Source organism: Anolis carolinensis, chromosome 3 (genome assembly GCF_035594765.1).
Source record: "Anolis carolinensis isolate JA03-04 chromosome 3, rAnoCar3.1.pri, whole genome shotgun sequence".
NCBI classification, from domain to species: domain Eukaryota; kingdom Metazoa; phylum Chordata; class Lepidosauria; order Squamata; family Dactyloidae; genus Anolis; species Anolis carolinensis.
In genome coordinates this window covers 183,833,187-183,859,120 of record NC_085843.1, presented here as the reverse complement: position 1 = coordinate 183,859,120, position 25,934 = coordinate 183,833,187, and the positions used below count along the sequence as shown (strand labels likewise).

Below are 25,934 nucleotides of genomic sequence, written 5' to 3'. Positions count from 1 at the left end.
AGGAGTTGAGGAAGCCCTGTGCTATTTCTTCTCATGTCAGAAAACTTGCCTTTCTTTATGTCGGAAGGTGGAAAAACAGAAATGATAGCAGAAAAGAAAAAGAAGAAGAAAAAGAAAGGACATAAACATGCAGGTAAAGATGAATGTAGTGGATATTTTTATTCTCCTCAATCTACACGGATTGAATCAGGGTGTGGGAGAGTGAATGAATGAGAAAGAGGATGGGTGGGTACATGAGGCATTTTGGAAGGCTCTGATGTTAGTAAAGGGCTGAACTTTCCACATTTTGTGGGGAGGTTAGAGAGAGTGTAAGAAAACCTGTGATGGGGTGTAGACCTCCCTGACTTTTCCAAAAGCCCCTACCATAGGTATGTCACTCATACGCCACAATGGGCAATCCTGATACTGTCGGAACCTCATATAGTTTAGTCACTGATTGGAACTGTATAAAGAACAAGACCAATTGGAATTGTATTACGATCACCTGCACTCTTCTAAAACACATAAAAAAGACAGACTGTGAAGCTTCAGCTGCTTTTGCGACTAAATTGAGAAAACTGTTACAAAACAAATGATATATCCTAAGCATGTTTAACCAGATATAAGATCCATTGGGTTCAGTGAATAGCCAGGGATTTAATTCAATTGGGAAACTTTCCACAGGGTTTCAGCCTTAGGTTGCACAATACATGATTTGGAAGCCAAACCCTACGAGGAGCTGCTAAGGGAGCTGCCTATGTTTAGCTTGGAGAAGAGAAGGCTGACAGAGGACATAATAGACATGTTTAAATGTCCCACCTACAACTTCTTGATGTGAAGAACTGTCAGGTGGTGGAATATGCTGTCTCACAAGGTAGTGGAGTTTTCTTCCCATGAGGTTTTCAAAGCAGAAACTGGATGGCCATCAGTTGGGTGTACTTTTGAGTGTTCTTGCATGGCATCAGTTTGGACTGGATGACCATTCTTGTCCCTTCCAACTCTATGATTGAATTATTCTTTAAATTTTTGTTTGGCCAAAAGTTTGAAACATGTGGCACACAAAGTTATGGTATAAAGCAAACTTTAAAGGGGTGGTTTAAGGGAGGAAATGTGTGTTTGGTTTTTTGCATAATATGCAATAATTCAGGAAATAGAACATGAAAACCCTAACTCCATAAACTGATTTTCTATTTATAACTATCGCCACTTTGCTTTTATAACTGTACTAGCTTTGCCCAGCCAAGTGTTGCTGTGGCTTATGGGAATCATGTGTTGGCCAGGTGGAATAGCAGTGAATAGCCTTGCAGCCTCAAAGCCTGGCCGTTTTCTGGAGTAGCTGGAGTAGCACCCTCAATCAAAGAGCTGCTTTGAAGCCTGACTACTTCCTTTGTAGGGGAATCATTGTTTGGCCAGCTTGAATTGCACTGAATAGTCTTGCAGCTTAAAAGCCTGGCCGCTTTCTACATAGGGCATCCTTGCTAGGCTGGGTTGAATGGGATGGAGTAGCCTCGTGGCTTCAAAGCCTGGGGGTTTTTCACCTAGGGGAAATCTTGGTTGGCCAGGTTGAATAGCACTGAATAGCCTTGCTGCTTGCAAGCTTGGTCACATTCTACCTTACGGAATCCTTCGTTGGCCAGTTTGAATAGCAATTAATAGTCTTGGTGTGGCAGATATGAATGCTGCAATTAGCCACCTTGATTAGCTTTTAATGGCCTTGCAGCTTCAAAGCCTAGCTGCTTTCTGCCTGGGGAAATCCTTTGTTGGGAAGTGTTAGCTGGCCCTGATTGTTTCCTTTCTGGAATTCCCAATTTCCCTGCTTTCTGAGTGTTGCTCTTTATTTACTGTCCTGGTTTTAGAGATTGTATTGTTCTGTATTATTATACCACAGTAATTATTACATATATTTATAATCTTATATTACAGTATCTGCTTAGAACTGGATTATATGAGGCCCCTTCTACAGCTGTATAAAATCCACACTAAACTGGATTATACGACATTGTAGACTCAAGGCCCTGCCACACAGCTATATTACCCAGAATGCCAAGGCAGATAATCCAGTTCAAAGCATATACTGTGTATTATCTGCCTTGGCATTCTGAATAACATAGCTGTGTGGCAGGGCCTTGAGTCTACACTGCTGTATAATCCAGTTCAGTATGGATTTTATACAGCTGTGTAGAAAGGGCCTTTCTGACTGGCAGTTAAGTTAATCCTCTGTAATTTGGACTATTTTTCTAGGGTTTTTTTGGTTGAAAAACGTATTTTGGATGACTATGTCTTTTGTGGCCAAATTTGGTGTGATTTGGTTCAGTGGTTTTATTGTTTACTCCATAGTAAAACAAACATTACACACACACACACATATATATATATATATATATATATATATATATATATATATATATATATGTCACTTTTCACATCTCAAGTTTGCTTGAGATGTGAAAAAGATCTGAAGTGATTTGAAACACAGGGGAGTGACATTGGTGCTGTCTTAACATAGGTTAAGGTAAAGATTTTCCCCTGACATGAAGTCTAATCATGTCAAACTTTGGGGTTGGTACTCATCTCCATTTCTAAGCCGAAGAACCAGCATTGTCCATATACACCTCCAAGTTTATGTGGCCAGCATGACTGCATGGAGTGCCGTTACCTTCCGCCAGAGCAGTCCCTATTGATCTATTCACATCTGCATGTTTTCTAACTGCTAGGTTGGCAGAAGCTGGGGCTAATAGTGGGAGCTCATCCTGCTTCCCATATTCGAATCGCCAACCTTTCAATCAGCAAGTTCAGCAGCTTAGTGATTTAAACTACTGTGCCACTGGGGGCAGTCATAACACAGGAATCCCTTTATTTATCCAGCAAGGCAAACAAGATTTGACTGGGGCTTTTGGGGTGGGACCACAGCTTGCATCACATGATGGTGCTCATCAGGCCCCATCCCTGAAGAGAAGCAAGGAGCTAAAAGCCCCTTGTGTGATGAGGTGGTTTGTCTTCAACTCTTCGGTTGTTGCAAAGCAAATTGCAATATTTTTTATACTGAGTTAATTGAACGGGTGGGAGTGGAATCAGGTAAAAGCAAACTATCTTAGCTTGTATTTATCCTCATCAAATAGCTTGTACTGTCCTTGCCACACTCAAGACCTGGCTCTTTACTGGAGCTTTTAATCTATGTTAATTTTATCGATATTTATATGTATGTATTTTTATCCTTTACAATTTTATCTTGTAAATCGCCTAGAGCATCTTGGATGGAGGGCGATTAATAAGTAATTAAATGATGATGATGATGATGATGATGATGTTACTTGGCCATATGCGTTTTGTGAAATGTTAAAGGATATTTGGCAGCTGCTGCCCACTGAGGTTGGAATGTAAGGCATAGTCCTCAGAACAGGAACCAACCACACCTACCACCTCATCACATTGACTTATTTCCCCCTCCAGGGACACTTCAGGCTCATTTCAATGATGAGGAGACATGGGGCTCATCACATTACATTGAACTATTTCCGGCTGTCATGCGTTCCCATTCATAATTGAGATAAGCCTGAAGGAGGGAGCTCCCACCAAATGTGAATAATCATCTTGTAAGCTGCTACCGCATTTTGATCCGCTACACGTGGGATGGAAAGTATCCTTCTCTGTCCCCTTTCATTTCTGCAAACAGAGAGGAATGGAGAGCAGTGTTTGGATGGGGAAAATCAGCAGAGAAAAAAAAGAGAAAGAGAGAAGATTTTTGGCTGATAGAGAAAAAGGAAAAGCAAGGAGGACTTGACAAGCCTTCCCCAATGTGATGAATGTGAAGGTGGGCAACAAGGGGTCAAGAACGCTTCAAGAAAACAGTGGAATGGGAAGGAGGGAAAGTTTCACGGAGTTATTTGCAATCAAAAAGATTGCTATCCTATAGGGACAGACTTCCACACTTCTCTACAAATTTGTAAGTTCATGTGATGAAGTCCCTAGTTAGCTTCTGAAACTCTTCCTTTCAAGGTCTAAGGCTCCTTCCACACAACTATATAAAATCCCACATTATCTGCTTTGAACTGGATTACAGTAGAGTTCCGGTTATTCGACATAAACGAGCAGGCCGAATGTCGAATAACTGGATCTGACGGATAATAGGGAGGCCCTATTATCCAGCAAGCCGGTTGAAGGAAGTGCCCTGTGCACATTGCTAGGTAGATAACAAGCTACCTAACAACGCTCAGGGGTGCTTCTTAAGCCGAGTGCTCACCGCTCCGCCCCTTGAGAAGCGCCCATGCATGTTGCTAGGTAGCTTGCTATCTACCTAGCAACGCGCACAGGCACCTCCCAAGGGGCAGAGCAGTGAGCACTCGGCTTAGCGAAGCGCCCGTGCGCGTTGATAGGTAGCTTGCTATCTACCTAGCAACGCGCACGGGCGCTTCTCTGCTCGCTGCCCTGCCTCTTGGGAGGTGCTTGTGCGTGTTGCTAGGTAGATAGCAAGCTACCTAGCAACACGCACGGGCGCCTCCCAAGGGGCCTGGTATGTCGGATAATACGGAGTGTCGGTTAACCGGAAGTCGGTTAACCGGAACTCTACTGTATATGGAAGTGTGAACTCAGATAACCCAGGTCAAAGCAGATATTGTGGATCTCTGCCTTGATATTCTGAGTTATATGACTGTATGGAAGGGCCCTAGGTATGCCTCATATTCCTTTCCTGGTTGGGATGAATAGTGTCATTCCTGGACAGAAACTATAATCTATCAAGAGTACAGACATAGTTTGCATCTAGAGTGCCACAATTTCATTACTTGTATCAGGACTGCAAGACAAAACAAAATGCAAGAATTTAAACTACAGAGATGCAATCATGGCACAATAAACAAACATATTTTTGTCATATGATGGTAAGTTTAATAGCCCCTTTTACTAGATTTAGGAGCCCCGGTGGCGAAGTACGTTAAAGCACTGAGCTGGAGACCGAAAGGTCCCAGGTTCAAACCCCGGGAACGGCGTGCCAACCAGCTCCTGCCAACCTAGCAGTTCGAAAACATGCAAATGTGAGTAGATCAATAGGTACCGCTCCGGTGGGAAGATAACGGCGCTCCATGCAGTCATGCCGGCCACATGACCTTGGAGGTGTCTACGGACAACGCTGGCTCTTCGGCTTAGAAATGGAGATGAGCACCAACCCCCAAAGTCAGGCATGACTGGACTTAACGTCAGGGGAAACCTTTACCTTTTACCTTACTAGATTTAATAAACATGTGGAGTATTTTATTTTTAAAAAAGATTTTGCCCCTCTTTTTGAGCCTTCATATAGATTTTTTTTCATATCACCTTCAAGATAGAAAGGCTGATAACTCTAGTCAACAGGATTTTGGCTTTATGTTTTGTCTGGCAGATGTCTACTAAGCTGGTATTATGTAATGATTTTGCTGACTGGGGGTTTCTGCCAGTCCCACTTTCTAATCTCTTAATGATGCCTGTGTTTTGGTTCTGTTCTATGACATTTCTGTGCATGTTTTTTAAATGTCAGGATCACCAATTAATATATGTTCTATATATTTACCTTGGCCCAGTTTACCAGCTTCTTGACCTAGTATTCCACTTGTGATTACCTGGAGTGCTCTCACCTCTGAGCTTCTTTGAAGTGTTTGTATAATATGTTTCGACAACTTCACCTTTTAATCTCAGAGCTGGATATTAAACCTGCTATGACATCTGTTTAATGTTGTTGCCATTTTGTAATCTATTTTTCAGCATCTTGATGTGGATTACAAAGCTTCAGCGGGCGTTTCTTTTAAAAAATTATATTGGTAGGAAAGTGGTGAGCTGGAACTCTGTCCCTGGTCTTCCAACCAATGACAACATAGGAAATATGTGACACATCTGTTGTAAACTCTATACAGATCTGCTAGTTGTAAAGTTCCTACATGGAATATTTCCTGGGTGGAGGTAGTGGTTTGCATTCCAATAGGATTGTACACTTAAATTATTTTTAAAACGCTTGTGGTGGGTTTATGCCAATGCTCCTCTCATTGGTATGCTCCATTTTGCTTCAAGTATGCACATATTCTCACACTTTTCCTAGTAAAGCAGGTCAACACAATTCTATAATTCACTACGATGAAATGCAGTCCAACGGGCTCCATAAACCTGTTTTAGCCTCTTGCCTGGGGCTGCAAAAATTAGGAGGGTCAGAATACTAGCAACAGAATTGTCTGCAATGCATTAAATCTCTTAATGTGGTTATTTACATTAGCCTATTTCACAGGGCAGGTATGACACAAATATTTTACTGAGTAATAAAATGTACCATCTATGATCCAAGATGGACTGAACCCTCCAGAAAAGAAATATTATAGCAGAATGTGTGTGATATATTTTTAAAATTACATATTGAACTCAGTATGCTAAACAGGGTGAAGCCTGGTTAATATTTGGACTTGCTAAGGATTATCTGATACTATCAGTCCGACGTGTGATCCAATACAACAGCCAGCAGAGTATCTGCTGTGGACTCATCTTGTTGTATTTATAATAATAATAATAATGGTTGTAAGAGAAGAAGAGACCTTGGGTCATTTAGCCCAACCCCCTTCTGCCCTTGTGCTGTGGGGGCCGGATAAATGGCTTCGATGGGCCGCATCTGGCCCCCGGGCCTTAGTTTGGGGACCCCTGCTCTACTGTATATATAAGCCACAGCCCTTAGCTTGGATAAGTGAGACTCTACTGTATATATAAACTTCACTAGCCTAGTTTCCAATATACCTCACAACATCTGAGGATGCCTGATGTGGGCGAAGCGTCAGGAGAGAATGCTTCTGGAACATGGCCATACAGCCCGGAAAACTCACAGCAACCCAGTTGCCCTCTGGCTTTCTCATTAGCCCTTTTCATGTTAATGAATTCTCCAGCTCCTTTGTTTTTTCCATAATTCAGTTTTCATTTTTTAAGGAGAGGGTCTTTAGCCTTGCCAGATCTTAACAGGCCCCAAACATACAACGCATTCAATCCGTTCCCCACGCAGCCAAGTCAGCTTTGTCCTTCCTGTCGCGGGGTTTCCTTGCCGAGGCGCGCGCCCAAAGCACGAGGAGCGCGTTCCGCACGTTCCTTCGCACAGCGCATGCCCAGAACGCTCTGCTCCTCCCACCCCCAGTTATGCAAGCGAGGCCACGCCCCGGCGCCTCTTCCTCGCCCCGCTCTCTCTCCCGCCTTCTCTCCCGGCCTTTGTTTCTCCTCCCCCAGGCCCTGCTGAGGCTGAGGACCCCTCCGTTATTCTTGCCGGGCATGCTACTGCAGTGCCTGTCTAATTAGAGAACACCCTGAGGGCGTCGTTTCCCTTTCCACTCTCTCAGCGGTCTTTGCTCCCCACTTTGGCTCCCTCCCTGAGGTGACTGGCTTGGGTCCTCAAAGGCAGTCAGAGGGGAAGCGGCGGGGGTTCGGCACAGGCGCCTGCCAAGGCCACCTTCACTCTCACTTGGAGGGTCCTTGCGTGCAAGCGGGCGGCGAACGCGAGGTGTCTCCTTCACTTCGCCCTCCAGCGCGGCCTTCACGCGGTGAGAGGAAGGGAAGCGCGCGAGCGAGAGAGAAAGAAAGAGTACCGAAGTGCGATAGACACGCTCCCGCGCCCCTTCCCCGTGTAGACAGGTAGGCGGGTTGCCATAGAAACACGGCGGGCCCCCGTTGAGGGGGGGCTTGTTGGCCGGCTTCCCAATTGGGAGGATTCGAGGTCTCAGGACCCGAGTCTAAGACTAAGAGAGGCTTCTCTCTGCATGTAATTGGTGCTTCTTCAAAGCCAAGGCCCCACTTTTCAGGCCCGTTACTTTCCCAACAGCCTTGCCAAGTTATGAGTGTCCCCCTCCCTTTGCAAAAGAGACTCTGTTCCTTGCATTTCCTTAAAGGCCTTTTGTTCTTTGTGGGCGGAAATTACGGCCTAAAGACAGTCGCTGGCCACCATTAAAGGAGTAGGCGTGTTGAGTCGATTAGTGAGTGGTGAAGCAATGTTTTGCCACCCTCCTTCATTATCTCCTCGGGGCCAGCAATTGGATTTAGGCCTCTTTTTCCTGGCTCTCTCTCCCCTTTGGGCTGATTAGTAGAAGTTCTAGCCAAGCTGCCTTTGATGGAATTATACTTGGAAGGGATACTTCTTTCTGTATTATTCCTTTGCTCAACTTTTGTTTTCTCGCCCTGTCTTTTATGTATGTGTCAGTAGCAGGCATGGGCAAACTTTCTAAATTGGGGGCCAAGTCCCCTCCCTGCCCTTTCCTCCCCTTCCTCTTTTTCAGAAGCAGAAAGTCAAGGAATGACAGGAAACGTTTGGATCCCAAAAGGGTTGGTCTTGGTCAGGGTGAGATTTTGGACGGGAGAGAAAAAGTACACCCATTAATCCCCGTATTGCCTTCTTCTGATATCGAACAATAATAATAACTTTATTCTTATATTCCGCGACCATCTCCCTAAAGGGACTTAGAACTGCTTACATGGGGACCAAGCCCAGCAGAAACAGAAATCCAATATAGCACAAATTAAAGACATTACATATCAATAATTAAAACAATTAAAACTAACAATCCTAGAGCTGGAAGAGATCCCCAAGGGCCATCCAGTCCAACCCCCTGCCATGGAGGAAGGCACAATCAAAGCACTCCCGCTAGACGGCCTCTGTGGAAAAGCCTCCAGAGGAGACTCTACCACACTCCCAGGCAGCCTATGACACTCTCCAAGAAGTTCTTCCTAATCTTTTCAGTCAAATTTCTTGCTCCCTTTTGCCCTGGTCTGTAGAGCAGCAGAAAATCCATTTTCCCCTTCCCTCCTCCTCAATGGGACACCCTTTTACATCTTGAAACATGGTTTTCATGTTCACCCTCTTACCTTCTCTTCTCCCAGCTAAACATCCCCAAGAGGAAAGAAGGAAGGAAATAGAGAAGGAAGGAAGGGAATGATGGAAGGGTGGGAGGAAATGGAGGTAGGGAGGAAAGAGAAGGATGGAACAGAAGAGAAAGAAGGAAGGAGAGAGAGAGGGAAGGAGGGAGGAAAGAGGGAAGGAAGGACAAAAGAGTGGAAGGGAAGGAAGGAAAGAGGAAAAGAAGACTAGAATGTTGAGAGAGAGGAGGGTATGAGGAAAGAGCCCAAGGGGCCACATTCGCTGGGTTTACCTATACCTGGTTCGTAGCCTACATTTTTAATCCCTGAGCCTTTGTTCTTCTTGTCTCTTGTCTCTCCTTTCTGTTCTCCACACGTGGAAACAAGAGCCAATGAACTGACTCTGCTTTCTAAAATTGCAGCCTTAAGGGAATGGTTACTCCTGTTTTGCTTATTCTTGAAATGTTTTAAGCTCTTTTTCAGGCATTCCTTTTGTAGAGGTCTGTTACCACTGACGCCTGTTCTGTCCTTTTTTGTGTTCTCAATCCTCTTAATATAGCTGTCTTTTCTTTAACTTGCAGCAGCAGCAGCAACAACAGAATCCAGCTCTGGGAGAATGTTAACTTTAACAAGAGGAAGGATATGTTCTCCGCTGTAGAAAGCAATGTAGAATAAGGGATGGGGATATTTAAGGGGTTATCAGCCTGTCTCCTAAAGATGGCGGCATGGAACAGGTCACACTACAGCAATTGTAGGAACATCCTGGTTCCCCTTCACTCTTCTGCCCCCATCCACCTGTGCATCCCTGCAAAGCCACAATCCTATCCCATGAGTGGGGCAGAAGCAGCTTCTGTGACAGACTCAACTGTTTCAAAGATGATCTAATTAAGAGCTTTCCAAACTTTTCATGTTGGTGACACACTTTTTAGACATGCGTCCTTTTTGTGAAACAGTAATTCAGTTTTACTGGCAAACTGGAGTTTAAACCAATCCCTTATAAGACTTTCATACAATATTATATACACACACACACACATAATATATATATATAATATATAAAATCTATGCAAAATAATGTATAATGTATACATTTCATATAATCTTTACTGTATAAAAAGGTTTGGATTTTTTTACACTTATGTGCTACAGTTGATCTTGTATAGTTTCCTAGCAACATGGTTCATCACAAACATTGTCAACAGATTTTTTAAAAATTAGAAATTTATCAATTGTAGTGGCAGTTACTGCAACTCAATCAACCAATTATTCAAATTATAAAAGTTATAACAACATCTACACCGCCTTTGTTTGTGGGGGCAGGGGGGACCATTTTTCATGCTACACACCTAGGGACTATAGGTGACATACAAGTATATCCCAACACAGTTTGGAAAGCTCTGATCTAATTGTAATTCAAGATTTTAAAAATTGCCAATGCTGAAATTGTTTATACTCCACAGTTGTTAATCTGTATCGCTATAGTTTTTTAATCTAATTCTTCCCATTTTATAGATTCTCTAAATTGGAGTAGATAGCTATGAGTTTTAATCCAGCATGTCATCTCCCAGCAAGAAGTAAGTAGGGACATAGTTTATTGAAGTAATTAAACTAATATGTTGATAAGTTTAGTCATCGAAAAGTTTGAACAGAGACTAATATCTAACAAAACAGTTAATTGATAATCAGAAGAAGTTGACTCTTTTTGGTAATATTAAATATTTGAAATAAGCCTAGGTGCCACTGAACTGCCTTAAATGAAAACGTGCTCCCATCTGTTCTGTGTCTTTCTGCATGTTCTACATAATAGATGGAAACTAGAGATATTTCCAAAGACTTCTAAGAATTACTTAGGAGTGCTTTGAGATAAGGGTGTGGAGGAGGTTGAAAGAATAACTTCAGTGAAGGTTGCAGCATTATCCAATCTTCATGACATTTGGTTTAATTGTCATGCATGTACCCACTTTTGACTAATATTTGCCTGAATTATGCATAAAGATTTATTTTTCTCATTTTACATTTATGTTCTAGTTGGGGACTATTTATTGAAAAATGTAGCAATTTTTCTCATTTTATGAAGTTATATGACTGGCAGATGACATTACTGCATAACTTACTAGAGCTTTTGATCTATGTTAATTTTATCAATATTTGTATGTATGTATTTTTATCCCTTACAATTTAGCTTGTAAATCGCCTAGAGCATCTCGGATGGAGGGTGATTAATAAGTAATTAAATGATGATGATAACTTGAAATTTCCTTTCATGGATTTCAGTTGAGCTTACTATTCAATAACTTTTTAGACTTGACGAATTTTATTCCATTCTTTCAAATTTATGTTTTTATCAGCTCTGCATTTGGGAAAGATAATTGTATTTTGGTTTTAAAAGTTGCATAGTATGAGACAGAAATATGCCTGCAGTCAGCAACTAGACTTACAGGAATGTCTGTTTGAGAAAGCAGGGTATGGGGTGAAGGTCATTCATTCTGTCCATTAGGGTGAATTAATGTAGGCATAGATCAGCATTCAAAATACTCCAGAATCACCCACATGGCTAACTGATATAGTAGCATCTTTCCTTTCTAATGATTCAAAGTTCACAAACTTCATTTCATGCTCAAAATTATTTTAAAATGTGTCTAAAAGGACACATACTTTCTGATTATAAATAAATTTAGTATTTAGAGCTAGGTCCCATTTGCAAGGTATTTAATTATGAATATGCAAATGTTCCAAAATCTGAAAAATCCAAAATACTTTTGGTCCCATGCATTTAAGATAAGGGGTGCTCCGTTTGTACTATCTCTTCTAAACTGGAAAAATAGGAAGAGTAATGGTACTTGGAGCCTTAATTAGCCTCCCAAGTTCTCAAGTTGCTGATCCTTCAGGACATAGAAGGAGGTATTTCAATTATTCAGTCCCATTTAATAAAACTAAAGAAGTCAACCTATATAACTATGTGACTTTAACATACAGATAATACAAAGAAACAAATCCTTATAATATGTCCAAGTCAGACTGTAATTATAATATATACTGAACACTGCTGTATGTTGAATCCAACCACTGAATATTATTCACTAAAGGATGTGCAATCCAGGGATTGCCTAGATGCTTTATCCTGCTTGCCTTAGGGTCTACAGTAGAATTAATCCTAATGTGAGGATATTTTCTCTGCACAATGAGGCATGGCAGATAATACTTGTATCTAGCACAGCAGAAAAACTGAAAGAAGGTCTTTGTGGTTGGATAAGCATTCCAAAAGTGCCAAAGTACTCCATTAATGTCAAATGCCATCCCAGCTGCCCATTTCAGACTTGCTTTGTGGGTGATACACTTACCTTAACCTTTAGCTATGCTCTCAGAGCTGAAGAGCCAACTCAACGACAATTTATGATATGATTATCAATGAATTGCAAATGGAAATTATGCTAAAACATTGACTAGAGAATCATAGATTCCAATTTGTTTTAGGATTCTATGACTTATAGAATAGGGGGTGATTTTATATCTTTGGAGATGAGAGCAAATCTCTTGACATCTGTAACATTGGTTCAAAGTACTTAAAGAAAACAAAATTAAAATTTTTATTTGCTTGGGTATCAGGTCTCATTAAGATATACACAGAAGTACCTGTTGACCAGAGAAAAACATTATATTCCAATATCTGCATATCAGTACTTTAAACATTGAAAATAATAAATGCGACATCAAGTCATGCTGAACAGTGGTGTTTGTATGTCCCCTGAATGCCATCGGATTTTTAAAAAATCTCTATTGCTTCTTCAGATTCCAGGGATCTGTCAACAGAGCTGCATAACAAAATGAACAGTTTTCTTGTGTGGTAGTACACCTTAATCAGTAAAGGATATTGGATTGTGCTAACATTATGGAGCTGTTACTGAGACCTGTTGTGAAATAAGCTTGTACCATTGTTGGATGCAAACTTTGCTTTGCAGGACTTTGATGTATGGAGTGGGACAGAAGAGATTGGCAAAGAGTTTGTCTTTTGCATTCAAAATGTGTGCCCCAATTATCCATAAAACATCTGGGCATGCTGGTCTGAAAAGGATGACTTCTTTCACTTTAATTTTCCAGTTTTTGGTTGTATCAAATATAAAGTGCTATTGATTTGCCAGATTAATTGTGTAGCATTTAATATTCTTTAAAAAAAATGATGAAATAAATCTCTAACCATGGAGCAGTATTTTTACAGTATATATCTTATTAGTAGTGCTCTTTGGGAAGCTACCTACAAATAATTTTCTAAAATAAAATATAATTACAAGTGGAATTAATACTGAAATTATAAAGCAGTGTTGTACTCACTACTATAGTAAAACATTTGAATATTTTGATGTTAAAAATAAATTTAGTTAATTTTTTAAAGAAAATTCAGTACTGATATACCCATTTCTGTTTGTCTTTAGCAACTCCAATGGCTATCCCACCAGCATATGGGGATCTCGGCAAGTCTGCCAGAGACATCTTCAACAAAGGATTTGGTATGAATGATATTTGTGATAGATGTGGTATTGTCCATATACTATTGTTGTCACTCTTTGTCCCATCTCCCCCCCCCCCCCAATGATATTGAGCAAAGTAGTTTCAGGGAGAGAGAGACAGTATTATGGTAAGGACACTTCTTGGAGGACACTGTCTAGGCTGAAGACCAGCTTTTGCCCTTTTGCCTCGCAAGGGCACTGCAGAAATATGTTTACATTTAAGGAGGGGTGGCATGATACCACTATTGATTTTGTTTTCAGCAACATCTGGGAATCTCATCAGGGCTAAATTAAATAAAATTGCTGCTTTTGGAATTACTTGCGTTTGTAGTTTTGAACCTTTTTGACCAATAAATTGTCTGTTTTATAAAAGAATGATTCCGTGGCTTTTGGGATTATCCTCAGGGATTTCAGGGGTGGAAAAAATGTAAGGGTGGTCTCTATGTGGCCTTTCAGATGTGTCTCCCATACCTCTGATCACATAGTTTTAGCATTGTGTTATTTGGCTTTGGGAATGGGTCTGTTCAATGGTAAATAAGGAAAGGTTCTGCCCACCACACTTTGTCCTGACTGAAGCAGGAAGTGGGCAAAGATACTCCTGTCCACTGGGGAGAACCCTCATCACAAGTTAGTGGTGTCAAATAGTGGGTCAGATTTTCCTTGATGCTAATGGCAAGCCTGGGAATTTGTTGGGAGGAAAGTTCTAATGTAGCAGGAACCTTCACTATTTAGCTGTTGAGAGACATATGTTGTTTAAATGTCGGATTATCATGCTGCTGTATTCTTGTGCTTAACCTCACACCTCTTATAAAACAAAAAGATACTCTGTAGGAATATTTGTTAGACATTTTTTCCTAAGAAAAAATTGTGTAGAACATAGGCAATGCAACAAATACATGAAAGCCCTGGCCAGAAGATTTAAAACAATATTAAATTAATGTGGTTTAGTAATCAGGCTCAAGTTGTTACAGAAATACATGAAAGAATATATGTCAATAAAAATTGGTTTAAATTCATAATTTACTTCTGCTGATTAAAAAACTCCGTAATCACCTAGATGTAAATTAATCCACCCTGCCTTTTATCAGGTTGCATTTGGAATGCAACCTGGGCCAATTCTGAAAATCCATTCACCTGAACTGGAACTCAGAGTGAATTTTTCTGGACAGACCTCTGCCCCATCCCTGCCCCTAGATTCCAGTCTTGGTCATTTCCCATTTGTCTTTGGCACAAGGATATGTAAAAGTGAGAAGTCTTTTCTTTCTCAAACAAAAAATTACATCTAGAATTGAGTGAAAATAGATTTTAATTTAGAAAAAAATAAAGTTACACGTTTTATTTTGTTTAAAGCCATGCTATATTTTCCCTTGTTTTCCATCAGAATTTTTCAACATCAAAATTTTCTTGTAGTAGGACCAGTATGAACATAATGTAGTATAATGTTTTCTTCTGACTCCACCTCAAATTATAGTCAAAACTTCATCTATAGTGTGGACTGCTTGAAAGACTGCTGAAGTTTTTAAAAAAACCATGGTAGTAATTTTGTTCTGTTTGTCAAGGTTTTGGCCTGGTGAAATTGGATGTGAAAACGAAGTCTGCAAGTGGAGTGGTAAGTGCTTTAAATGGGGAGTCATGCAGCTGCCTTCCCCCCTTTTTATCTTTGCTTCCCAGTAGTCATACTGGAGTTCCCTCCTGGGGAAAGCTTGTTTTTGCCATTAAAATGTGCCTTGCCATTCCTGGAAGCCTCCTTAAGCAGTAATTGCATTTTTAAAAAAAGGCACACTCAAGTCTTGTTTTGCATGCTCCCTCTAAAAGTCATTCTACAAGTGATTTTTTAAAGTTTAATTTAGCTTTTGCTGGATTTCAGAAGTGGAAAATTGAAACTTGTACTCCTGAAGCCTGTCCGCCTGACATACAGCATGGCATTAAATAGTAGCAGATTTGTGAATTTATGAGAGAGGTAATTTTATCTTTTGTTCAGGGAGCTCCCTTAAGACCCTTCTCAAGCTTCCTGTGTCTCCACCAGCAGAGGACATAGGAAGCTGATTTCAGAAATCTTTAGTTTAAAGAATCAAGATGAAGTGCTAATTCTGCTTGTCTAGCTCATTGTCATGATCCCCTATGGTTCATCTCTCAATCTGATACAGAGAGAATGAAAGAGAAAGCTAGTGTTTTCTGACTTAGTTAAGCATCCACGTTGGAGCATTAAGTAACTAATGGCATGTTTTCACACTGCCTTTGTCTTATTATCATGTTTTGACGTGATTCCTGAAGAGGAATGCGTCATTTCCTTTTCATTTCCACTCCTTGTTTTCCCTAATTTGTAGCTTGCAGTTAAATCCACCAAACTAATGCTAACATTCAAATCATCTTTTCAAATCAGTATGCCCATCATGAATTTGAAGGATAATGTTAACTTTTGATGTGAGTTTTGATGCAATGGAACACAATGATTAGTTACTGAGGAGGGGCCAAGTTTTGAACTGAATTATGGTTTTGAGGACTATAAAATCAATATCAATTACATGGTTACTTTATGTAGACCTTAGCACTTCATGCTTTGTTTTGTAGTGTACTCATTGGAGTCAATCTGACATAATATGTTATAAGAAAAAAAAAATAATCTCTTTATTATCCGCATTTCCTTGCGCTTGAAGTGGGATAAAACATAGTAAACAGTGAGGTAAAACAAAGCACCATTAAAATACATATAATCAGTACACACAAGTAAAATGCAGCTTAAAATTTACCGATACAATTCAGCTAAAAATTAACAAGTTAATGTTGACTGGGTCGGCCTGCCGGAAGAGATAGGTTTTAAGTAGTGTCTTAATTTCTTGTAGCTAATTTAGCTGTCGGATCTCTTCCGGTAATATACTCTCCTCCCATCTTCTCTTATACATAACACTTTGTTAGACAGCTGGTGTGGTGTGGTGTTTTGAATGTTGGACCATGACTTCTGAGACCAGTGTTTAAATTGCTGCTCAGCCATGAAAGTCAGCTTCAGAGAAAGTCAATGGAAACATCCCTTGTCAACAAATCCTGCCAAGAAAACATCATGATAAGGTTGCCTTGGGGGCACCAAAGTCATTTGTTGCATGACTTGTAGTCATACAACAACAACAACAACAGTGTTTGTTACTCTTTTGCTGTTCTTTGTGCGGAGGCAAACTGATTTCTGATTATCAAGTGTTATTAAGAGGAGGAAAAAACTTGTAATATTGATTCCTAGGCATATTTTAAGATTTCCAAAGCATGGACTAGAATTATGTCTGGACAGTGCATTTAGTGCATTTGCATGGGTTTTTTTTTTTACAGTTTGATACAGTGGTGACACTTGAGTTTAAACAAATTGCATCTGGTTCCTTCCAGTTTTTATAAATTGTAGTAAATTAAATGGTAGTTATTTAATTATAGTAAATAATTGCAAAGTAAACAGAATTTTCTTATTCTGACTTCTCGGATTCTTTATTTTGCTGAACTGAGACATATATTTGCTTGCCTTACTAGGAGTTTGCAACATCTGGGTCATCAAACACAGACACAGCGAAAGTGACTGGGAGCCTGGAGACCAAATATAAGTGGGCTGAGTATGGCGTGACTTTCACAGAAAAATGGAATACAGATAACACTCTAGGAACAGAAATGGCAATTGAAGATCAGGTAAGAATTTCAGTCAACAGATATGCTATAGGAGATGCATTTGTCCAATTTGCTTAACAATATTATTTGTTCCTTAACTAGATTGCCAAAGGTCTGAAGTTGACATTTGATACAACTTTCTCACCGAATACCGGGTAAGTTTTCCTCCCATTAAAATTCTTAGCATGTGTCAGATAGATTACATTTGAGGAAAGAAATGAGTTAATAAATATAAATGAAGAAAAATTCAGGGTCTGTGTTTTGAAAGAGTTCTTACCTGCCCAGGTTAGATACTATTGATATTATATATTTTTTCCTTGTTTTCCTCTTCTCTGCATTCCTTTTTTCCTTTCGTGTCATGGTTATTTGATTTTTAACCTGAAGGCAAAGCCTATCTTATCTTCTAAACTCTCTACAGCACTTCAAAGAGCTTAATGATTTTAAAGTGATTAGATGTATGTAGTTGTGGTAATAAATAAGAGTTTGGTGGGCAGAAATGTCTGCAGAATCAGGTCATATTTCTGGTAAACCCTGGTTGGCCTGAAGCATTGATCCCAATAGCTGTGAAAGCCATGTCTATTAGCCAAAAAAGTGTGCAGGTTGCCATTAATGTCGCCTGGTAGAAGATTCATGGTGGCTCCATTGGCAGATATCTCTGAATATGCCTTAGAGCTAAACTGAACAATCTAAAACCCTAAAAGCTTCTTTGATTCTTGACATGCTTTTTGGGGTATTATTGTTGGAATTGGAAGATTCTAGTTTTCCTTGTATGGTTATCAATTTGTTTTAAAAATCTAGAATCAAAATCATTGTCTGGAAAAGAAGTAAAAAATGTGAGAGCCACCATGGTCTGGTGTTTTCAGGGCTTGATTAGGATTCTAGGAAACCAGAATGTGAAGCCCTTTTCAGCCATGAAAACCCACTTTGGGCAAGTCACATTCTCCCGGGCTCAGGGGAAGGCAAAGGCAAAACCTCCTGGGAACAAATCCTGCCAAGAAAACACCTTAATAAGATCATCTTTTTATAATGTTTTTCTATTACAGTACAGTAGAGTCTCACTTATACAAGCTAAACGGGCCGGCAGAAGCTTGGATAAGCGAATATCTTGAATAATAAGGAGGGATTAAGGAAAAGCCTATTAAACATCAAATTAGGTTATGATTTTACAAATTAGGCACCAAAACATCATGTTATACAACAAATTTGGCAGAAAAAGTCATTTAATAATTTATGTTGTAATTACTGTATTTACGAATTTAGCACCAAAATGTCACGATATATTGAAAACATTGACTACAAAAACGACTTGGATAATCCAGAAGTTTGGATAAGCGAAGCTTGGATAAGTGATACTCTACTGTATTTGGAATATAAGGGCTATAGGTCTATTGTTTGGCAGTAACTCTCCTTCGTTTAAGACAAGTGTTTTTACACAGCCCCAACCGGAGGTTTCCAGGAATTTGATCTTGAGCAAATTGTTTGTTACAAACCTGATTTGTGGGTGTAAAGTAAAGTCAGGTCATGGAACCTCTGTCCATTAAACGTACAGCTAGTTCAATTTGAGTTTTCTTTGCCCGTTCCATTTTTTCTTGTGATTAGTCACACTTTGGATGGGACTTAAAGAGATGTCTTCAATTTCCCTGTTGGGATGACAGATAGTAAAAATTCTAGGGGGAAGCAACTCTTACTCAAGAATTTCTATTTTCAGAAAGAAAAGTGGCAAAATCAAGTCTGCCTACAAGCGTGAATGCCTAAACCTTGGGTGTGATGTTGACTTTGATTTTGCTGGACCAGCTATCCATGGCTCAGCTGTTCTGGGTTATGAAGGCTGGCTGGCTGGGTACCAAATGACCTTCGATAGTGCCAAATCCAAGCTGACAAGGAACAATTTTGCTGTGGGTTACAAGTCTGGAGATTTCCAATTGCACACTAATGTGTAAGTACTAAACTTACATTTACTAAACTGGTCATATTGTGGTTACTAAGATGTCCAGACATGTTGCAGCTTCACTTTGAATAAATAACTGTTTACTCTTGGGAAGTGGCATTATTGAATATGCCCAAAATGAGTGAGATATTTGCTGAATCCTTGAATTATTAGGAAGTACCTTGAATGGATGGGAAACAAAAGAAAGTTCTCACATACTTCTAAAGTTACACTTCTAATAGCAATTATAAAATTATAAATATAACTGTTCATATACTTAGTCCAGAGTTTTGTGAGAGAAAACAGAGTTTCCTTTCTTGTGTTTCAGATGCAGGTGAGATGTTGTTTTGTACAACACTATTCCTTATTTTGTGTAATTGAGCAGATGGTATTCAGGTTTGCAAAAACATCTCAAATAGTCAAAGGTTATGGTGCTTTTTAACTTTTAAATGGAATTAACAAACATGGCCATTTAGATCATGTTGGTCATGCAAAAATGTTTCAGTTACCTTTAAAAATGATGTTCAGCAGTTGGTGTGTTGCAGAACTTTTTTCTGGGTTCTTACTTGTTACAGTTGATTGCATTCTGTAATATAAACAAATGAAACGGGTTTTTAAAATACTTTTGAAAGATAAAAAGGACGTGGGTGTGATTTCATGTAGAGCTGGTTTTGTAAGTTAATCGTGTGAATACCCAAGAATATGGAATCCTAATTTGTTATAAGTTGGAAGTAGTCGGAGAGAAGTACACTTTGTGGTTTTGCTGTTATGTGTATAACTAATAGTCATGATTGAAAAAGAATTGGCATTGGAATACCATCATTGCAGTTTCTTGTTGTTTTGTGTTAACAACAGCAATAGCTTCTGTCTTAGCAATCCAGTTACATTTAGTACAAAAATGTTTTTCAGCAATGATGGCTCAGAGTTTGGTGGCTCAATTTACCAAAAAGTCAGTGACAACCTTGAGACTGCTATAAATCTTAACTGGGTGGCAGGCACCAATAGCACTCGATTTGGAATCGCAGCAAAGTACCTGTTGGATCCCACTGCTTCTATTTCCGTAAGTACAACCTCATCAAAACTGCTAATACAAAATTAAGTAAATCTTACATACTACCTTTTTACACAAAAAGGGAACAAACTTTTACTATTTTTTTAATTACAAGAGTGATACCAGTAGTTGAAGTGTAACATAAGTGATATACATTAGTGTAAAAATGTAAAGAAGTTAAAACTACCAGGGTCAGAGAGTGTGAGGCTCATAGAGTAGGCACTGTTGCTGTTAAGTAGTAGGGGTGCATTAGGATGATTTTTGTAGACTGTGGTGAATTCATTGTAGTTGCCCTTTATATCAAGAAAAGGTATTTGTATGGTTTTGTTTTTGTAAGTGGGAGACAGTTCTGTGATTTTTCTGTCTTTTATCTAGTGTTTTATACATTTAGTAGTTTGTAGGTTTGTTTGTCTTCTTTGTGTCGAATACAAATTACATTAATAAAAACTGCTAATACAAAATTGGCTCTTACTCTATTTGGAAGAGCCCCCTTCCTGCCTTGGATTGCACTCTTTGTTTTATATCCAGACTGATTTGGCTGGATTGCCATCCTTGGCAAGGACAAACTTGCACTTTGAGGTTTAGTAATTTGAAGAAATCAGGAGTAAGGTATCATTGGCTTATCATCATCATCATCATTATATCCTGCTTTTTCTCTCTAAAAGGGGACTCAAAGTGGTTTACAATAAAACCAATGCAATACAATTAAACCTAAACATATACAAACATTAAAACATAATTAAATATGAACAGTATTTGAAATAAACGGTTTAAATTCTGATTAAAACGTATTCAAAGCTAAAGCCACAGCACCCCCTAACTCGACTTTAGAAAAGTTCCTTAAAGGCCTGTCTGAATGGAAAGGTTTTAGTCTGCTGCCAGAAGGATAGCAGGAAGGGGGCAATCTGGTTTCCTGGAAAGAAGGGAGTTCCAGGGTCAAGAGACAGCCACTGAGAAATAATACAGCACGATGGTGTATGACATCATTTGTCCATCTGATTATATTGGCTATGGTGACCATTAGTGCTTTCCTCTATTTTCATGTGAAATGTTATGTGCACAGATGATGCCATATACTAAGTACTAATGCGTCGGATTGACATTGTTCCTTGCATGATAGAAAGCTGCATTATAATAGCAGGATATGGGATAACAACATTGGGTAGCCAAAAATGTCTGCCAGGGTATGCCCTGCTCAAGGAGGGTGGTCTTGTTGCTGATTTTATGACGCGTTTTAGAAGTTCTGCATGTGGTCAGAACAAACAGAAGTGCCTCCGTCATCTATCTCTGCCCTCCAATTGTGTACAAGTAAGGAATGATGGTAAAACATCAGCTTTCTCTGACAGGAAGTTGAAGTTTCACCCACTTAACAAGTCCAGATATATATGAAATTAATCTTATCATTCCCATTCACTGGAAAGAGCCTGTATTGTGCAGTTGTAATTCTTGCCACCAAAGAAGTGCAGAAAGGGAAACCTGTGTTGAGCGCTAATTGACAAGAAAAAGGCTCTGTATTTATGTTGCCTCTGTTCAGAACCAGAGAGAAGAAGCAAATATGTGCTTTGACTCTGCTTGCATGGAGCTATTAGAAAATCACACATTTTTGATGCCTGAGACTCTTTTTGCTGCCACTTTTGCTTTAGGAGGGGTATTTTTCCTGTACTAGTTGTAATGGGCTGCCTGTTGAGTGCCACTGTCTTAATTTAGTGTAATACACTGTTCATCAGAGCACTAAAATGAAAACAAGACAAAATTCAAACTCATTTGCAAGAAACAGTGTCAGCCATTTCTAAAACTACCAGTCATACTAAAACATTTAAGTGCACATTACAATTCTTTTTCAAGTAATGTCTTCACTCAAACAAATACGGAAATTATTCCTTGGGAATTTAAAACACCAACCCTTTTTAAATGAATTGTATGGTTATCAGAGGGGATTAGCTAAATTCTTAACTTGGTTGCTTTTATTTTGCAGGCAAAAGTGAACAATTCTAGTCTAGTTGGAGTCGGTTACACCCAGACCCTTAGGCCAGGTAAATATTTGTTTTAAGAATGTAAAGAGATACAGGAAAGAGATTCAAGCTGAGCAAAGTTGACTTGCACTTGAAAACACTCATGAAAGCTGCTCAGTGAAAGAGCTCAGTTTCTCAAAAGGAGTGTACTTGCATTCACTCTGACAATTTGGAATGAAGTCGATCCTCTCCATTTGTGGGTTTAGCTTTTTGTGGATTTGATTATTTACAGCCTCAGTGAATCTGGTCTCTTAAAAAAGCTAATTGTAGACTTGTGCTGAAGAACCTAGAGATTTCTAGAGAGAACACCTCACTAAGAATCTTGCGATCCTTCTGCATAACTTCATGGCCCACTTCTGATAGAACAATTTAACAATAAGATCTTGTCAGGTAAGAGGCATGAACTGCAATTATGATTGTAATCAGCATAGCTCTGATCATGGTAATGTAATCATGCCTTCAGGTCATGACGCTCCCTATTTCTTATCTCTCCTACTTTCACATCTAAGAGTAAGGCCTTTCTCTCATTGTAAATACGATTGTAGGACGGAGTTCAAATATGAATGCTCAGTACCAAACAGTTTCCTACACATAGGAAAATAGCATGTCAGGGATAAATTTTGGCTAGAAATATTTCTGGTAATGTTCTGTCTGAAGGATTCTTGTTAAATTTTGGAGAGGCATAGGCCAGAAATACAGTTTCAGTCTTGTAGAGAGAGCCAGAGCCCTTTACTAATTTCCCGTTACATTTTGCCCCGCCAACCCTTTCTTGAAGCTTTATACTTCTGAGACCCTCATATTAGCCTTTTTGTGGTATGTGTGCAGGAAAGCCGCCTATTTGTGGTAGCGCGAGTACTGCACTCAAGTTTTGAACCATCTGCAACTTAAAATTCATTGTGTATTTAATTTACGATTCCCCTAGGGTTATGTAGCACAGTTCTCTGTGTCTGCAGAACTATTTCCAGCATCTGCTCCTTTGATTCAGGCCAAGATTAATCTTCCTGCCCTGAGGAGTTTCCAGTTAAAATTTGACAGTGGAAGAAAGCAACAAAGATGGGGAAGCAGAAAAGATGGATCAGAGCAAATAGATTTGTTTCAGCTGGCAAAGCAAATGAAAAAGTTCAGCTAAAATGTTTGTTATTGTAGTACTTTTAGCATTGAAAAACAAGTGCCTAGAAACAAGTGGATATACTGAATACATCTTGTTTTCTCTAAAAACGTTTGGTTCTGTTGATCTGCAGGTGTGAAGCTCACTATGTCTGCCCTAATCGATGGGAAGAACATCAATGCTGGTGGACATAAACTTGGTCTTGGCCTAGAATTGGAGGCTTAAAAGGTGTGAAGAAAACAGCTTCAGAAAATGGGATATTGGATGAATATGGCCTTAAAATGTAATTCCAGTGCGACTCGGAGGCTTTCTTCCTTCTCGGAAGGATGGCCTAGAACAAGAGCTGTATTCAGAGTATTTAGGCAGTTACTCGTTAGCTGGTTTTTAGTTTAAATTGGTTATCTCTCTAGTTTTCAACTCTGCAATAGTGCAGTCACTACATAATACATTATGTAAATGTATTTAACTGTTGAATGCGCTGCCCACAAATAATGAATTAGACTTTATGAAAACCTGTACAAATGTGTGCATGTTATGTTTCTTTTAACACATAATAGCCATTGAAATGACAAAATGGATCAATGGCTATTCTGAAAAATGAGGTCAACAGTTTTGTCAAAAATCACTATAATTAGAAGTACTTTTGGTATCCCAACGCGCAATTCAGAATTATGAATAAAACAAATACACACACATACTTGTGCCTCCAGATATGTTAAGTATCAGCCTTAATTTTCATTGGTAAATCTTCCTGCTGCTCCAGATAAACTTTAGCTCTTTGGCATTGTGGCAGTTGTATAGTGGTTTGAGGTTGATATCTGCATTGTGTATTTCTTAAGGTAATGACTTGATGGGACACTTTCATGGGCACTTTCCTTTGGGTTTAACAGGAGAGTTGCTTCTCTTTAACCTCCTTTGTCTGCACATACTCCTATTCATGTTGTGTGACATTCTTATTTTGGTGAATGTTAGCATGAAATAAGAATGTCATGCCATACGAAGATGACAAATACATGTTGCTGGCTTTGTAAAAGTGGAATTCACATGTTAACTACTTTTTCCCCTGTTATTGTTGGAAGACATATTTCATCACTGGTGTTCCAGATAAAAATATATTTTCATTCTTGCTTGTTGTAGAATGTGCCCATATTCTGTGAATGAGGATGCAGATGTATGTGCCTCTTTGGGAAATAATTTCTATCCGTTGCAGTGAGAATTTTTAAATTAAAAAATACATTTGGAAGTAACCCAAACAACATAGTACAGCAGCCAAGTTGTGACTGTTTTCAGGCATTTTACGGACTCTGCTAATCTCATCCTTTCCAAGCTCCACTTCTGGTCTTCACATGTTGCGAGCGTCAGATCTGAACAGGAGGGCTTGTGCTCACATAGCAATCCCATGTACATTTGGCAACCCTAAAAATTCCAGGGTTCTCAATTGTGTGGAGAAACTTCCATTTACTTTGGATGTTTCTGTTCAGACTATCCTCTTGAGGAGAGCAAGAGAACAGAGATGACCATGGCCTGTGTGCTTACATTTTCACAAGTTGAGTCAGCATGCTTCTTAAATGCTCGAATAGAGCTGAAAGACTAGAAGATATGCTAGGAATTGGCCACAGTTTCTCATTCCTCTTGTTTCTTTCATTTTTAATATAACTTGCTCACTGCTTTGCACAATCTTAATTGTACTATACGTTACTTTATAATTTGCCTTTGGCACTATGTTACTAAAAATAATGCCTAGTAATCACCCACATATATCTAGTTCAATTGTTGTTCTTGCATGTGGCTAGTCAAAAGGGAGAGCCAACCAGGCTGTAGATTTCACTAGAACGAACTGATGAGCTTTCTCAAGAATAGCAGATCCTCATGCTCACCTTCAGCGAAATACAGCTTCTGCCTTTTCCGTTTTATCAAACCAACTGGAAGACCCAGCTGACAATGCCTAAAGATTTGTGTAAGAAAACAAGGGTTATAACTATGACATAACTTTCAGGAGATATTTAACTATCATAACTATCAAGGAGATATTTATTTCTGATTAGGTTGCATTGATTAGATCTGTATGGGGAATAGTTTGGTCCTCCAGATGTTGGAATGCAAGCTCTATTGATGCTCCTTGTCGAAAGAGGCATTGCAGATAGCAGATTGAAGTAGTCGAACATTTCACCAAGGCATGATTGACAATGGCATAATCTTGGATATTCAAGTGAAAAACAGCCAGACCTCCTTATCTACAGATTCAACCAACCATGGCTCACAAATATTTGGGAAAAATATCAAAACAACCAATTCTAAATTTTGCCATATTATATATGGGATGCTATATTATTTCACCGCTGTTTGTAATGATATTTGAGCATTGATACATTTTGGTATCTGGGGGAGCCTGGATCTAAATCCCACTATGCAGTATTTGAAAAAGATCCTTAGGTTTTACAATCCACTGCAGGATGTCACAATTCTTGCCTGGATTGCTTAATTTAATTCATCCTCAACTGATTTATCACTTGATCCCACATGCTTCTAGAGCATCTCAGCAACCGAGAAAGCAGAGTCTTCATATTTTCATTTCCGAATTGCCTCATCCTGTGATTTCATGCTGAGCAACTAAGCAAAAATAGAACGATGGCATTTTACAGAGTGAAGTTGCTGTATTCTGAGGCAGTTATCTCATAGCACCACATCTGAGGTTTGCTACCTACAAGGACAGGAGTTCCTCGAAGTCTTGGACCAGGAGATCCTGAAGTTATTAGAGTGTAAAACTAGATAATAGATTCATCGGTGTAGATATCACAGACATTCAGAAAAGTAACATATATGTACAAGTACTTAGCATCTGGTAAATTGGCAAATGGTTATATAGAACAGT

At 39.3% G+C, this 25,934-nt stretch overlaps 1 protein-coding gene across 3 annotated transcripts; it reads left to right on the top strand.

Moving 5' to 3' along the window:
- Positions 1–23,759, top strand: vdac2 (voltage dependent anion channel 2). 3 transcript variants are annotated; one of them, XM_003223124.4, is made up of 10 exons: positions 7,425–7,602; positions 10,330–10,391; positions 13,248–13,322; positions 14,882–14,931; positions 16,833–16,985; positions 17,067–17,119; positions 18,673–18,900; positions 19,801–19,951; positions 21,918–21,975; positions 23,196–23,759. In XM_003223124.4, exons 2-10 carry the CDS (start codon positions 10,355–10,357, stop codon positions 23,285–23,287), a joined length of 897 nt encoding a protein of 298 aa, XP_003223172.1. In that variant the 5' UTR covers positions 7,425–7,602; positions 10,330–10,354; the 3' UTR covers positions 23,288–23,759. The 3 variants fall into 3 exon arrangements, with proteins under 3 accessions (XP_008112496.1, XP_003223172.1, XP_008112497.1); XM_008114289.3 differs by lacking the exons at positions 7,425–7,602; positions 10,330–10,391 and adding an exon at positions 1–133; XM_008114290.3 differs by lacking the exon at positions 10,330–10,391 and having other exon boundaries at positions 7,426–7,602.
- The last annotated feature ends 2,175 nt before the right edge of the window (positions 23,760–25,934 follow it).

Coding starts and splice junctions, on each gene's coding strand:
- vdac2 (XM_008114289.3), top strand. CDS start 34: ATGTCAGAAAACTTGCCTTTCTTTATGTCGGAAGGTGGAAAAACAGAA. Junction 14,932..16,832: donor CGAAGTCTGCAAGTGGAGTG/GTAAGTGCTTTA, acceptor TTGCCTTACTAG/GAGTTTGCAACATCTGGGTC. Junction 19,952..21,917: donor ATCCCACTGCTTCTATTTCC/GTAAGTACAACC, acceptor TTTATTTTGCAG/GCAAAAGTGAACAATTCTAG.